Source organism: Xyrauchen texanus, chromosome 14, assembly GCF_025860055.1.
Source record: "Xyrauchen texanus isolate HMW12.3.18 chromosome 14, RBS_HiC_50CHRs, whole genome shotgun sequence".
In the NCBI taxonomy this organism is placed as follows: Eukaryota; Metazoa; Chordata; class Actinopteri; order Cypriniformes; family Catostomidae; genus Xyrauchen; species Xyrauchen texanus.
In genome coordinates this window covers 42,403,328-42,418,109 of record NC_068289.1, presented here as the reverse complement: position 1 = coordinate 42,418,109, position 14,782 = coordinate 42,403,328, and the positions used below count along the sequence as shown (strand labels likewise).

Sequence of the window (14,782 nt, the reverse complement as noted above, 5' to 3'; positions counted from 1 at the left end):
ATCACACTGGGCGATATATACTGTACAACTGCTTATCTGGAAGTGTAAAACTACCATCAAAAACATTTACATTTATGCATTTGGCATACGCATTTATCCAAAGCGACTTACAGAGCTCTTATTACAGGGACAATCCCCCCGGAGCAACCTGGAGTTAAGTGCCTTGCTCAAGGACACAATGGTGGTGGCTGTGGGGATCGAACCAGCGTCCTTCTGATTTACCAGATTACCAGTTATGTGCTTAGAAAAGCATTTATGTCAAAATAAAAGTTACACGCAAACGCAATGTATACTGTCAGCAAGCTTACATTCTAAAAACGTGCATCTCTCAATTGATCCCTTTAGAAGCACCATAGATAAAAATATGAAACTTGCTAGTTTGTGTAGGATGTGTAACTTAATATGAAATCTGTCTGCATGTTTTATATCTGTCATCTTCAGTAACCTTCAGTCATTTAAATGCTCCGAATCAACCAATTTAAGATGCTTTTTGGTGGATATGAGACTGGTATGTAGTTCCAATTCCTCTGTTATATTTTGGAGTTTGTGTGCAGCCCTTCTCGTGAATTGAAAGTTCAAGTTCAGTCCACGATACCTGGCCAAGCATCATGCGGACACTGTCCATAAACATAGTAACAATTGCACTAATGACCCAGGCTCACATTTAGACTTACACTGAAAAACTGGTTTATATTGTATATTTCTATCCATCCATCCATTTATCCATCTATCTAGTTAATAGTGAAACTGTATAATTGCAAGATCCCTATTTGTGTGCTCTGTTAACCATTTGCTTTTGTGGAGCTGAAAGGCCATAAATGGGCGGTTGTTCCCCATATAACATGTTCCCCATGTGGTTCAGTGTTCACGAAAATGGGAGAGGACGTTTGCACTTCAGATAATGTGTCATTTTGCCACAGAGGAAGTGAAGTGATGCCTCAGTGAAGACCACAACAGCTTTTCTCTTTCTCACAAATCCATTACTATTTAGATAAAAAGCAGCTTTCGGAAAGTGATTTCTTTTCTGTTTTTGAAAATGTTTTATTGCATGTAGAGTAGAGTAGGGATGCACCGATGTATTGACTGCTGATATTTATTGACCAATTATTAACCAAATGAAATGAGAACACAGATATGAAAAACCGATGGTTGACTTATAATCAATTAGTAACACACTTTGTAGACACTCTGCGAATTAAAATGCACAATCCAGAAATAATAATAGCCACAGCATGTTCCACGTTCTTATGTTAATGCGGAAAAATTGCCATTAAACGGATGTGACCGTTGTGAAAACGGCACTTACCTAAAGGCTACATAAGGGAAACCATTCAAAACACTTTAAAACCAGCAGACTTTCCCTTTGAGACATTGTGTGATACTGCATGATAGATTGAAATAAAATTGAATTTGCAATATGGCCTTGCGTGATTACTAAACCTTAACCTGTTGATACGCACCCCCCTTTTTGAGCAGAAACCATGAAAATGACATGCCTGAACTTAAATGGTTGTATTTACTGGACTCTTTAGAGTACGGACACAGTTGTAGTATCTTTTGAAAGAAGACACTTTGGGCTTTATTTCCCAAGTTTCAGAATTAATATATGTTGTTATTTTTTAAAGTTAGAGAAGCTGCAGTTTATAGTAATAATAACAATAATTTGTGCTGAACATGTTTTTATAATCTAAAAAAACAATAATAAAAGTGCCAAGACAACCCAGAAATACAATGTTCTCAAAGCCACAAGACTAAAGAATTTACGTTTCAAATTTGAAGGTGATCCAACAAAAAACGAGGTTCCTGCAAGCTTTTTTTCTTTGAAAATCGCTGCCAGTATACAGAGTAAAATTAAGGCTCTGCCTTTCAAGACGGCGACAAATTTGACCGCACTTCCTGCATATTATGAATAAAACTACACTGCATTTTTAAAAATACACTTTGGAGACAGGCTCATTTTGTTTACAGGACTATAATATACAAGATCATATACAGATTTACAACATGAATGCTGCTCAGATTGCATAGTTTGTAAAAGAACGATGATGAAGGGTAATTCTTTCAGGCAAGATCGCAATTAAACAATGGAGAATATATCAATATTTCTCAGATGTATCACTTTTATGGACAAAAAGTGCTATTGGATGTTTTTCAATGAACGCTTGTCATGGACAATTGACCCAAGTGTGGCGAACTGGACTCATCTGGCGATCGTGTTTTCATAACAAATGTATAAATCCTGTTTTAATATTGCATGTTTTCATTTGTACTCCTGGCACAAATAACTAAATTGCTGTTTATGGAGCATCGCTATAGTGAAACAGAGATCGGATATCAATGTTTAACCCTTAGACATTTGAAAAGAAGTATAATTTGTTAACATTAATTACATTTATAGACTGTAAATTATATTGTAAATGTAAGCAGAGTGACATCACTCCCGAGTGTGGTGAAATTGCGTATCAACAGATTAAAAGGTTATGTTTGTGCATACACTGCTGTGTGAGCAAGTGGCGCCCTCTAGCGATCAGGATGCTTTTATTCATGGTCTATTATACCAATATAGGTGCTTTTTTTGTGTTCTGTATCAGTTTGTGCCGGGTCGATTGTGTTGCCTTTGTGAGCAGAGGCGGAATGACCATCAGGAGAATCAGGACTTTTCCCGGTGGGCCAGCCGGGAAAAGGTGCCGAACGGGCCGAGATGAGCTGAAACGGGCTGCAAAATATGCAGAAGTGGACAGGGAAATACATGCACCTACAAGCCCCCCTTTTGGGCCGGATTTTATTCCAAATCCAGGGCCGATTTCTCTTCCCAGTCCGCCCCTGTTTGTGAGTATACTCTTCTGACCACGCGTTTGATGCACGCCCACAACAACATCTTTGTGCTACTCTTTTAGTAGAGTCAATGGCCGGCACATGCGCGGACGATGCGCACACTCAAGCCGATGATAATGTCTGCAAGTCAAGAAAATCGATCAGGCCGCGCAGACTGGATTATGACGAAATGTGTGCCATGCAGGGACAGATTATTACTTGCAAAGGCCCTGGGGCCAATTATCTCCAAGGGTCCCCTCCACACAAAAGTTGTTAAGGGGGGGGTAGGGTGTTTGTTGTTCATGCCCAAAAGGGTTTACGAGTAGAGGGAATCACCAAATTAGATTGCGCAACCTTAAAGGCCAGGGCCCCACAGGCAGTCAAGGACCCCCTAGTAGTCAAGGCCCCCCTGGTAATCAAGGGCACCTGGGCACTGGCCCCATTGTGTGTTATCAGTAATCCGTCCCTGGTGTCACGCATACTGTGTGTGGAGCAATCACACAGACGGCATAAAGGACCCCCATCAATGGCATTTTAAATTACATTCTGTCATCATTTCCTCTCCCTTATGTTGTTCCAATCTTGTATAACATTCTTTCCTCTGTGAAAGACAAATGGGAGATGTTAGGAAGAATGTCAACCTCAGTCACCATTCACTTTCACTGTATGGAAATTAAATTGAAAGGAGACTAAAGCTAACATTTTTGTGTTCCACAAAAAGAAGAACATAGTACAGGTTTGGAACAACATGAAGATGATACCCAAAGCTGTGTTTGGGCGTAAGGTACAGTAGGCTGCTTTGAATCTGCAATCTCTATTAGAAACAAACCACTTCGGGACAACGCATTAAAGTGACCCACATTCACCAGTATCATTAGTCCCCAACAGAAGTTTCCTGTCTGTCATAATTCAAAGGCAGATTTATTGACAGCGTGAAGGAGTTCGTACAAAAAACCTGTCCTATCCAAATCAGCTGCTCAGAATAACATTCAGACGCAACAGACGACGCGTCTTGACGCAACACACCGGCTTGAGGCCGTTTGCACTAGACGCGTCGAAGTGATGACGTACGCCAAACAACGGACGAATCAGCTGTGAGCTCGAGGTGGAAAAACCTGAATCCTGCTTTATTTTCAAGCTAAATCCGCTTGTATAAAATATACGTATTATATAATTATTAATTTAATATTATTTTTGCAATAACTTTGTGTATATATGTGGTTAGAAGCAAGAGTTTATTTAAATAAGTAGAACAATCATTGTATTAAAGACAGACGGGTTTAAAGTGACTGCATGTGGTATCCGTCGGATGCATTCAGTGCGGTGTTGTGCATTTGACGCGACGCTCGCGTCCGGCAACATCTCAAGCGCAGTGATGCTGATGTTTGGACGTAGCCTACCTCTCGAAGATCAGCCTGATCATGAACATGCAGAACGCTAAAGGACACGCCAGATAGAGGTCCTCGGCTTGCGGAAAGGTTGACTCGTCTGTATTTTTCAAGTCAGCCCAGGTTACGTTGTGAGGAAGCCAGAACCGCTCGTTCCAGAACCATGCCAAGATCCCTGCCATCTCTAGCAGATCTGGTATCTCGACGCTGAAGCCAGTGGTGATGTGCAATCAATGGCCGATGCTGGTTTGATCTCTGCAGGTCCAGTATAATGATGATGATAATGATGATGATGATGGAATCGGGTTTTGCACCGCCCGTTAGTATGTGTCTCTACCGATCTGCCCTATCTAGGGAAGTAGAGTGAGTGTGACGCGCTCCGCCTCCTTGAAACTGATTGGCGTGAGCGCTTGTCAAACTCACATGCGTCTCTTAAAGGGACAGCTCACCCCAAAATAAACATATATATATATATATATATATATATATATATATATATATATATATATATATTATTATTATTATTATTATTATTATTATTATTATTATTTTATTTATTTTTAAATCATTGTGTACGACAGTTGATAGGACTACGGCTGTCAAGATCCAAAAAGACCAAAAAAATATTTTATTAAAATAAAAGTAGACCAAAAATTTGTTTAATTAAAAATATAAATACACCACAAAAGTAGCACAAATTACTCTTCTGAAGTCATATATTTTTGGCGAGGATAGGCTTAAGTGTCAGACATTTTAATGTAAAAAAACATTAAAGGTAAAGTTCATCCAGAAATTATAATACTCTCATCATTTACTCACACTCGCCATCCCAGATGTCTATGACTGTCTTTAATCTGCAGAACATTTTAGAAGTATATTACAGCTCTGTAGGTCCATACAATGCAAGTGAAATGTGGCCAGATTTTGAATCTAAAAAAGATTTATAAAGTCAGCATAAAAGTAATCCATAAGATGCCAGTGTATCGATAGGTGTGGGTGAGAAACAGACCAATATTTAAATCCTTTTTCACTATAAACCTCCACCTTTGACCAGTAGGTGGCAATATGCATGAAGAATGCAAACTGCCAAAAGAAGATGTGAAAATGATAGTGGAGATTTATAGTAAAAAAGGACTTAAATATTGATCTGATTCTCACCCACACCTATCATATCACTTCTGAAGACATGGATTTAACCACTGAGTCATATGGATTACTTTTATGCTGACATTTTGTGATTTTTGGAGCTTGAAAGGTCTGGTAACAATTCACTTGCATTCTATGGACCAACAGAGCTGAAATATACTTTAAAAAAATGTATTTGTGTTATGTTGAAGAAAGTAAGTCACACATCTGTGATGGCATGAGAGTGAGTAATTGATGAGAGAATTTTCATATTTGGGTGAACTATTCCCTGGAATTGATGTTCACTGCATTTTATTACGTTTATTAATTTGACTGCATTAAGGCATTTTTTTTATGTAAAATACTTCCATTGAATCATTTAAATTTAAAAGGTTCCTACAGAATAATATGAAAAAGCATATATTAAATGTTTAACAAAGATTCATCTCTCTCTCTTTCTCTCTGACCCTGGAACAGACCAAAGTCATTATTCACTGACATAAAAGGCACTAGGAACTGTTAAACTGTTTTTTATCTATACAAATTTCCAATTTTATGATTTTTAAACTATGATTTTTTTTATATATACCACTGCCCTGTCTATTATACTGCATTTTGTGCATGTTCTGCTGTCAATTCAAAAAAGATTTCAACATCTGCTTATTAAATTGCACTACCTAGTGGGCAAAGGCGAATTTGTTCGTGTAGCTGTTGTATTGCTGTGCTTTTTTGTGCATTTATTTTTACTGCAGGCTTAACAGGTGTAATAGTCTTGAAAAGGAGTGCGCTATATAATCCTACCTATATCCCAAGAGTGTTTATTTAAACAGAGCTTTCATTTGTTGTCTATGTTTAGCTCATATTCATACAATGCACTACAAATTTCACATTTCAAAATCTTCAAGGTTGTCCTGCCTTGTTTGCACTAATAAAACACAGCATCACTAATATATATTTGAACTGTAACATATTTTACAAGTGGAAATTCTCAAAACAAAACTTAATAGGCCTTTTATTTTAGCACAATGACTTTTTATATGAAAGGTAATGCCCTTTGTTGGTAGACTTGTGTAAAGTACCCTGTCTGTTTTGTTTTATTATGCAAAGGCATCTGCTGCAATTATATTTTATGCTTATATAAGACGGACCCCCAATCATTATTTTTAGCTATATATTATATAATATCTCAGCTTTTAAATATTTATACCATTTATAAAGGAATTTTAAGTGGTTGCAACAAATGAGATGATCTGATATGTATTTAGAAATGTTGGAGATTGAAGGAGGATTTAAATAGGCTGTATGTCAAAACAGAAGACTTAGGTAAGTAGAAAATTATGTATATGTGTGTGTGTGTGTGTGTGTGTGTGTATGTATATGTGTATATATATATATATATATATATATATATATATATATATATATACACACACACATACACACACACACACATACAGTGCTGGTAGTAATGGATTACATGTAATTTGGATTATGTAATTGGATTACAAAATAAATTACTTGTAATTGGATTGAATTGCATTTTAAAATACTCGTAAATGGACTACAGTTACTTTTTATATGTTTACATATTAAGGCAACAGCAGTTAATTGTCAATAATTTATTGATCATTTCCATATAAATATCATCATATTCTTACCCTGAAGCGCAATAGTCATACAGATGAAGTTTTTGAGCATGTGCTCCTTTTACATTACAACAGTAAAATATGCTCCTCAGCTAAGGAATATGTGATGGACTATTACGAAGTAGTAATAAGGGTTAAAAATAAGTGTGTCAGAGTTTTGAGCTGTTAACTTTAACCTTCAAGTAATGTCATTGCTGTTGATTTCCAGTTCATTACTGTTTGTTTATGTAATGTATTGCTCTAAAAATGAACTAGATATGTTGTTGTTTTTATTATGTATATTATTTCTCACCAATGGTGTGTGGCTCACACATTGAACTTAATTGCTTCAAAGGATCTAGTGAATGCCATCTCTAAGGGTCCTGCAAACAATAGTTCAACTGCAAAATGTGCTGCAATATGAGACACAGCCCACCGCTCTACTGTTGCTGCTGATGCAGTGGAGTCCACTGCATGAAACTTGACACAATTGTTCCTCTTGTGACTCAGTGGAACTCTGCTGTTTTAAGTTATTCTGCTCTTTAGAATATTCTTGCTGTTCAAAGGACACCTCACACCTCAGCTTTGGGATAGGCGGTGGACAGTAAACAGTAAGGGTTAAAATAGTTTTTAGATGAAAGCTTTGACCTAGGCAATGTCTTTGGTGTTGATTTTATGGTCAGTCATTTTTGTTCATTTATGATAATTTTATGTTGATTTTATAGTCATTAATGTTCGTAATGGTGCTATTGTTTTATGCACTTAAAACTTGACATTTTAGAACGATAAAATGTGCCATTGTAGTTAGATTGTTTATATGGTTTAATTGTTTATTTCACACATGTAATGTTAAGCAGCTCTTTTGTGAGGCTCTTTTTGTTAGTAATGAAGAATGGAATACATTTTTTTTCTCTTTGTACTTTTATGTTAACATGATTATCCAACTCAAATGCATGTGACATAAAATAGAATTAGGTTAAAAGTAATCCAAAAGTAAGGAAGGACAGCAATAAAGCACCTTCTCGTCAACAAAAAACAAACAAAAATTACTTCCTCTGCAACCAAGAACTTCATTTTCTAACAGATATATAGGCCTACACTGGTTTGTGTGGAAGTAACTTTTATTTTGTGTGAAGGTCACACAATCTTTTATATCTTGGCAAACACTAATAGTTAAGACCATGAATGTTAATTACATGAATGGATTCTTCAAGAAGGTTACTGTCAACACGGCCCAATTACTGTTCATAAGCCACGCCTTATCCACATAAATATGAACTTGACATGTCTATGTTTTAGCCTAATAATGAATATGAAAAATCAATTAAATTCTAAAAAACAAAACTTCACAGCTGTCCTGCATGAAAATTCATTAACTTGACAAATCCTATTGCCGAAGGTTACTATAGCGAAATTATTAATCATAACCTACACCATTGCTTAATAAACACGACTAATGAATGAGAATGAGCCCAAAAAAAAAAAAAAAAAAAAAAAAAATTAAATAAACATTAGCGTGTAATGTCTTATATATATATTTTTTATAAATATTTTTATAAATTAATAAAGCAGTTAAATAATAACAAATGTTGCCGCGGTCCTACATGTCAATTTGTCAACATGACAAAAAAATTTGGAGAAAAAAAACTGGACACTTCGCGAAGTGTAAATCTAAGAAATTAAAATGCACGAAATTAAGTATAGAAAACAAAAACATGGCCTGGATGCTTCGTGAAGGTTACTAAAATTATTATTCATAAACTACGCTGTCGCTTAATAAACATGACTGATGAATATGAATGAGTTACATTCTTAGGCTACTAAATAAACATGGGCTTGAAATGTCTATTTGTATAATGACTTATATATATATATAATAAACTTATATATATATATACTAATTTAATTAAAAAGCAAGAAACATGACATTTCCTACACTGTCCTACAGGAATATTCCTTAACATGACGAATCCTATGATACAAAACAAAACAGAATAAAAATAGAATGGACTGGATGCATCTCGAAGGTGAATGACGAAATTAATATTCATAAACTACGCAACCGCTTACCAACCATGACTGATGAATATGAGCTAGGTTTTAGCAAATATCAGCACGCCAACATGAATATTCATGAGCAAAGCCTTTGCCGTAGTAGAATTCATCATGAGGTCCCTCTCCGGATGTGTTCATCACAGGCGGTAGTGATCGAGCAGCTCCTCTTCAGCAGCCGCGGTGAGGTGAGCGAGTAGGAGCGACTCTGTCAGTAGCATCATGGCGGAGCAAAGTGACTCCCCGGCGGCCGTCCAAACCCCGCAGCCGGCGGCGCTCACCACCACCAGCTGGCCCATTGTCAAGGAGGCGTACGAGCTGCAGGAGGTGATCGGTAAGTAGCGGGCTCACGAGTGGCGTTGGTCGTGAATTTGAGCGCGTTTGTGGCAGGAGTTTGATGGTTTGGTACGTTTCACACAGAGAGAATGTGGGCCTACCGGCTTTTTCCATTTGCACTGGTCGATGACAGTAATGAAACGCGGATGTGACACGTCGCGCAGTATTGTTTTGACTTATTAAAAAGGGAAGCTTCCGATCATGCGGAAATTACTTGCATAAGCAGTTAGATATAATTTCACGTTCAGGAACAGATAGTGCGTTTGTGATTTCCTTCATCGAGTCATGATGCTTTCTTATGGCACGTGTCCAAGTCATCATAAGTCAACTATAGAACAGCATGATATTATGACAAATACGGCAAAGGGTTTAGCGGGGCATGTTGTCACAATGGAACCTGAGCTTAAACAGTCTATTATAGGCTTTTCTGCTAAATGTAAACAACTATGAAACAGAATAACAATGCTTGTACTTAAAAAAAAAAAATAACAAAAAATGTTAACAGTTATACGCATTTATGACATACACTGATCAGTCACAACATTAAACATTAAAACCACCTGCCTAATATCGTGTAGGTCCCCCTTGTGCTGCAAAAAAACGCTCTGACCTGTCGAAGCAGCATGGACTCCATAAGACCTCTGAAGGTGTCCTGGGATATCTGGCACCAAGACATTTGCAGCAGATCCTTTAAGTCCTGTAAGTTGCGAGGTGGGGACTCCGTGGATTGGACTTGTTGGTCCATCACATCCCATAGATGCTCAATCAGATTGAGATCTGAGGAATTTGGAGGCCAAGTCAACACCTTGAACTCTTCATCATGTTCCTCAAACCGTTCCCGAACAATGTGTGGCAGGGCGCATTATCCTGCTGATTTGCCATCTGTTGCCATGAAGCGGTGTACCTGGTCTACAACAATGTTAAGGTATGTGGTACATGTCAAAGTAACATCCACAAGAATGCTAGAACCCAAGGTTTCCCAGCAGAACATTGCCCAGAGCATCACACTGCCTCTGCTGGCCTGCCTGGATGTCCACATTATCTAAAAGAAAGTGTGATTTATCAGACCAGGCCATCTTCTATTGCTCCATGGTCCAGTTCTGACGCTCACGTGCCGGTCTGCAGCTACGCAGCCCCATACACCGCAAGCTGCGATGCACTGTGTGTTCTGACATCTTTCTATCATGGCCAGAATTAAGTTTTTCAGCAATTTGTGCTACAGTAGCTCTTCTGTGGGATTGGACCAGACAGGCTAGCCTTCACTCCCCACGCACATCAGTGAGCCTTGTGCACCCATGACCCTGTTGCAAGTTCACCGGTTGTCCTTCCTTGGACCACTTTTGGTAGGGACTAACTACTGCATAACAGGAACATCCCGCAAGACCTGACGTTTTGGAGATGCTCTGACCCAGTTGTCTAGCCATCACATTTTGGCCCTCAGATAGTCGCTCAGATACTTATGCTTGCCCATTTTTCCTGCTTCCAACTTAGGAAATTTAAGAACTGACTGTTCACTTGCTGCCTAATTTATCCCACCCCTTTATAGGTGCCATTGTAACGAGATAATAAATGTTGTTCACTTCACCTGTCAGTGGTTTTAATGTTGTGGCTGATCATTGTGTGTGAAACATGTCACAATTTGCTTCAATAAATTGCAACCTGACGTATGAAAAATGTCAATTTCTCTGTTAAAGAAATGTTTCGCTATATAGTTGAACCTTGCCTCAATGTATGCCAGTGTAGATTTGTTGTGTTCACTTGTTTGCCCAACAGCTATAGCAAAAATATGATGATATTTTAATTCTAGTTTTCTGTTCACAAATAATGATTCTATTTTAAGAGGGTTTTAAACTAGGTGTTTTAAACCAAATTAGAAAGCCACTGATAGAGAAACCACACATTTGGATAATTGGTCTTTGGACTCAAAAACTTACAGTTATTGAGATTTAGCCCTTGTGATAACTTCCTCATATTTTGAACTCTATGTATAGTCTGAAACTATGTTCTCTAGTGTTTCTGTAGTAATCAGGCAGGTTTTCTGATCTGCAGTTCTGCTGGTTCTTGCACGCCTTCGCACTCTCTGTCAAATTCTGAGGTGCCAATAATGTACATTCATGCTGCAACATAAGCATTTCTGCTCACGACACCCTCTGCTGGTTGTATTGTGCATATAACTTCTAATGTGTTTATCAATGGCTGTGAAAGGGATAGTTCACCCAAAAATGAAAATTCTTTAATCATTTACTTACCCTGTTTTCCCAAACCTTTATGGCCTTAGCACAAAAAGAGTTATTTATAACAGAATGTCCTCTCTTTTCCATGAAATGAAAGTAAATGGGTATTTTCAGTGAATAACTGCTAAAGTGTAATTCAAAAGTCATTTGAATGACATTAATGATGCTTTAATTGTTATTTTGGTATTTTTGGAGCTTGTCAGTAGGGCTGTCATGATAATGAAATTTGGCTGACTATTAATTGTCAAATAAATAATTGCGATTATGACAATCATCTGTTTTAGGGCTTTCATGATTAATTGTTATTAAAATTGTCACATTTCTTAAGGTGCATGTGTGCTTCATACACCTTAAGAAGTGATTTTTACATATTTAACTTCAAATATATTAATCAAATAATAAATTAGTGAAATATGATTTCATTTTAAGGCTTTAAAACTTATAAATGACATGAAAAATATTATTTTAAATATCAAAATGCTTAAAATATGTCTCGTTTTTTTGATCAACTTTAGTTTTGGTAAATTTGACCTTTACTTTGTTGATTGTGGAACTTATATATTTTATATATATATATATATATATATATTTTTTATACAATTAAAAATTGTATATTAATTTGTTATATATTATATTATTCAATCATTTTTGTCCTAATTTCTTCTCTTTTGCACATATTTTAATGCACATTGATTAACCCCACAAGCCCTTATTTTTGGTTGAACTATAATTTAATTATATTTCAAGGTATATTTAAAAGTAATTCGTTTCTGTGATGTTTTGATACAAATTAGTTCACTGTTTTACAAAAACAAACTGACTTTCAGATCTGAAACTTCCTCCCCAGTGAAAAAAATATCACATTTTGAACTAATCTGCAAAAAAAAGCTCAGGTATACCTCTTACACACGATTGCCCACATTTACATGCCAACAACGCCTTTTCGGTGTTCAGTAACTTAACTTGGCCTGTTAACCAGTCACAGTAATGAAACTATGAGGATAGATACAATTATTCATAAACACCAGAACTAACAATAAGAGTAAAATAAAGACTTTCAATAAACTTGTTGTGTATAAAGTGGTTGTGTGTAGCACCTGCCACTCTGCAGGTATTTCTGTTTATTTTAGCTAAATTTACATTAAAAGTCTGATTTTAACAATTTAAGCTAATTTATTCAGCAACATATCTCAATGTAGATTGCTATGTGAATCTATCACAATGTAATGCAAATTTACAAAGATGGGACAGTTAAAAACTATATTGGAATCGACAGCAAACCCGCATCTTGTGTGTGAGCGCTGTATCTAATAACGAATGTGAAGAAAGCATTTACTTGTAAAACTTAATTGCACAGCAGCAAAGATCTGGCTATTTAATTCTAAGGGTCAGACAGAAGGTGGAATATGAAAAACCTCTGAAATAAATTATGACCGGTTTTACTGCAAATCCCCCCCCCGCACTCCTCCCCCAACATTAAAAGAAGTGGATTTTCTTTCTTTTCTTTGCGTGCATTTAGCTGCATTCTCAAGAACATCTAATGTAAAAGTGTGATCATTTGAGTCGGATTGCTTTTGATGGGACTCTCCCCGCACAGATATGTGGCTCCTAAAGTAATTAAATAAATAAAAGAAGCCCCTTTTCATGGCTCAGAGCCACAGATATAATGAGTCGAGGGTGGTTGAGATGCATGTTAAAGCAGTATGCTATCAGTTAAGATAAGAGCTGGCATTACCGAAGCGCTTCTATGTAGTTTCTGTGCACTTCTTCTGCTAATCAGTACAGTGTGTAGTCAGAAGCCCTCATTATCTGTCAGCCACACACTCATGCGTTGTGAACAGCAACACTGCATTTATGTACAGTATGTGTGTGTATGTAGATGGTCACGAAAGTACTATATCTGATTTGAATGAGCAACTGGCTTGTAGTTTTATGCATAGATATTGTCTAGTGCAGTATTTTATACCAAGCTTATAAATGTGTATTACCAAACACACATTTTGTGAAATTGCAAATGTCCTGTATCAACTATGTTTTGAGTAGGTGATTATTTATATTTTTCCCAGTCACTTTGTTTTTGCATGTGTTGATTAATGGTTGACTGATATATACAGTATCTCACAAAAGTGAGTACACCCCTCACATTTTTGTAAATATTTTATATATCTTTTCATGTGACAACACTGAAGAAATGACACTTTGCTGCAATGTAAAGTAGTGAGTGTACAGCTTGTATAACAGTGTAAATTTGTTGTCCCCTCAAAATAACTCAACACACATCCATTAATGTTGAAACCGCTGGCAACAAAAGTGAGTACACCCCTAAGTGAAAATGTCCAAATTGGGCCCAATTAGCCATGTGTCATGTGACTCGTTAGTGTTACAAGGTCTCAGGTGTGAACGGGGAGCAGGTGTGTTAAATTTGGTGTCATTGCTCTCACACTCCCTAAAATTGGCACCTCATGGCAAAGAACTCTCTGAGGATCTGAAAAAAAGAATTGCATCACATGACACCGGGGAGGGGAAAATGGCTAATTGGGCCCAATTTGGATATTTTCCACTTAGGGGTGTACTCACTTTTGTTGCCAGCAGTTTAGACAAAATGAGAGGGGTGTACTCACTTTTGTGAGAGTGTGTGTGTGTGTGTGTGTATATATATATATATATATTATATATTATACAGTATAGAAGAAGGGTGGCCACTGACTGATTTAATGCCTATACAGCGTATAGTCCTATATATGGATGTTTCTACTATTTTGGGCAATTTCAAGTCCCAGGGATTGATTTTTAAAAATAAAATCACCTTTTTCTTTTATGAAGGTCAGATTTAAACTGGATTGGAAACTTTTTACCAGGCCTTTTATCATTTATTTTTGGAACTTTTCAAATGCCTTTTAATGAATTGACTTTACTGTTTTAGCCACACATACAATTTTAAACTTTGAAAATCCATGATAAAAATACAAATTATTACATGTTGAAACGCGAAATAAACAAACCATTTAAATATTTATTTTGTTATAATTATTTATATAATATATATATTTTAATTATATCCATCCCACAGTAGTGTACAAAAAGTCAGTGAAAAAATACTGTAGATGGGGGCCTGGATTGCTCAGCGAGATGCTGACTACCACACCTGGAGTTGTGAGTTCGAATCTAGGGTGTGCTGAGTGACTCCAGTCAGGTCTCCTAAGCATCC

The 14,782-nt window shown here is 36.7% G+C and overlaps 2 protein-coding genes across 3 annotated transcripts in view; one reads left to right on the top strand and one right to left on the bottom strand.

Moving 5' to 3' along the window:
• The window catches only part of cers6 (ceramide synthase 6), a 53,963-nt gene extending 49,427 nt beyond the window's left edge, over positions 1-4,536 (bottom strand). For both annotated transcript variants that reach the window (XM_052143247.1, XM_052143248.1), the window contains exon 1: positions 4,215-4,536. In XM_052143247.1, the coding sequence (XP_051999207.1) occupies positions 4,215-4,384 (170 nt within the window). In that variant the 5' untranslated portion in view covers positions 4,385-4,536. The remainder of the gene's footprint in view (positions 1-4,214) is intronic.
• A 2,981-nt stretch (positions 4,537-7,517) lies between these two features.
• stk39 (serine threonine kinase 39) overlaps positions 7,518-14,782 on the top strand; it is an 81,227-nt gene continuing 73,962 nt past the window's right edge. Inside the window, exons 1-2 of the mRNA XM_052142596.1 lie at positions 7,518-7,563; positions 9,151-9,338. Of these exons, the coding sequence (XP_051998556.1) occupies positions 9,227-9,338 (112 nt within the window). The 5' untranslated portion in view covers positions 7,518-7,563; positions 9,151-9,226. The remainder of the gene's footprint in view (positions 7,564-9,150; positions 9,339-14,782) is intronic.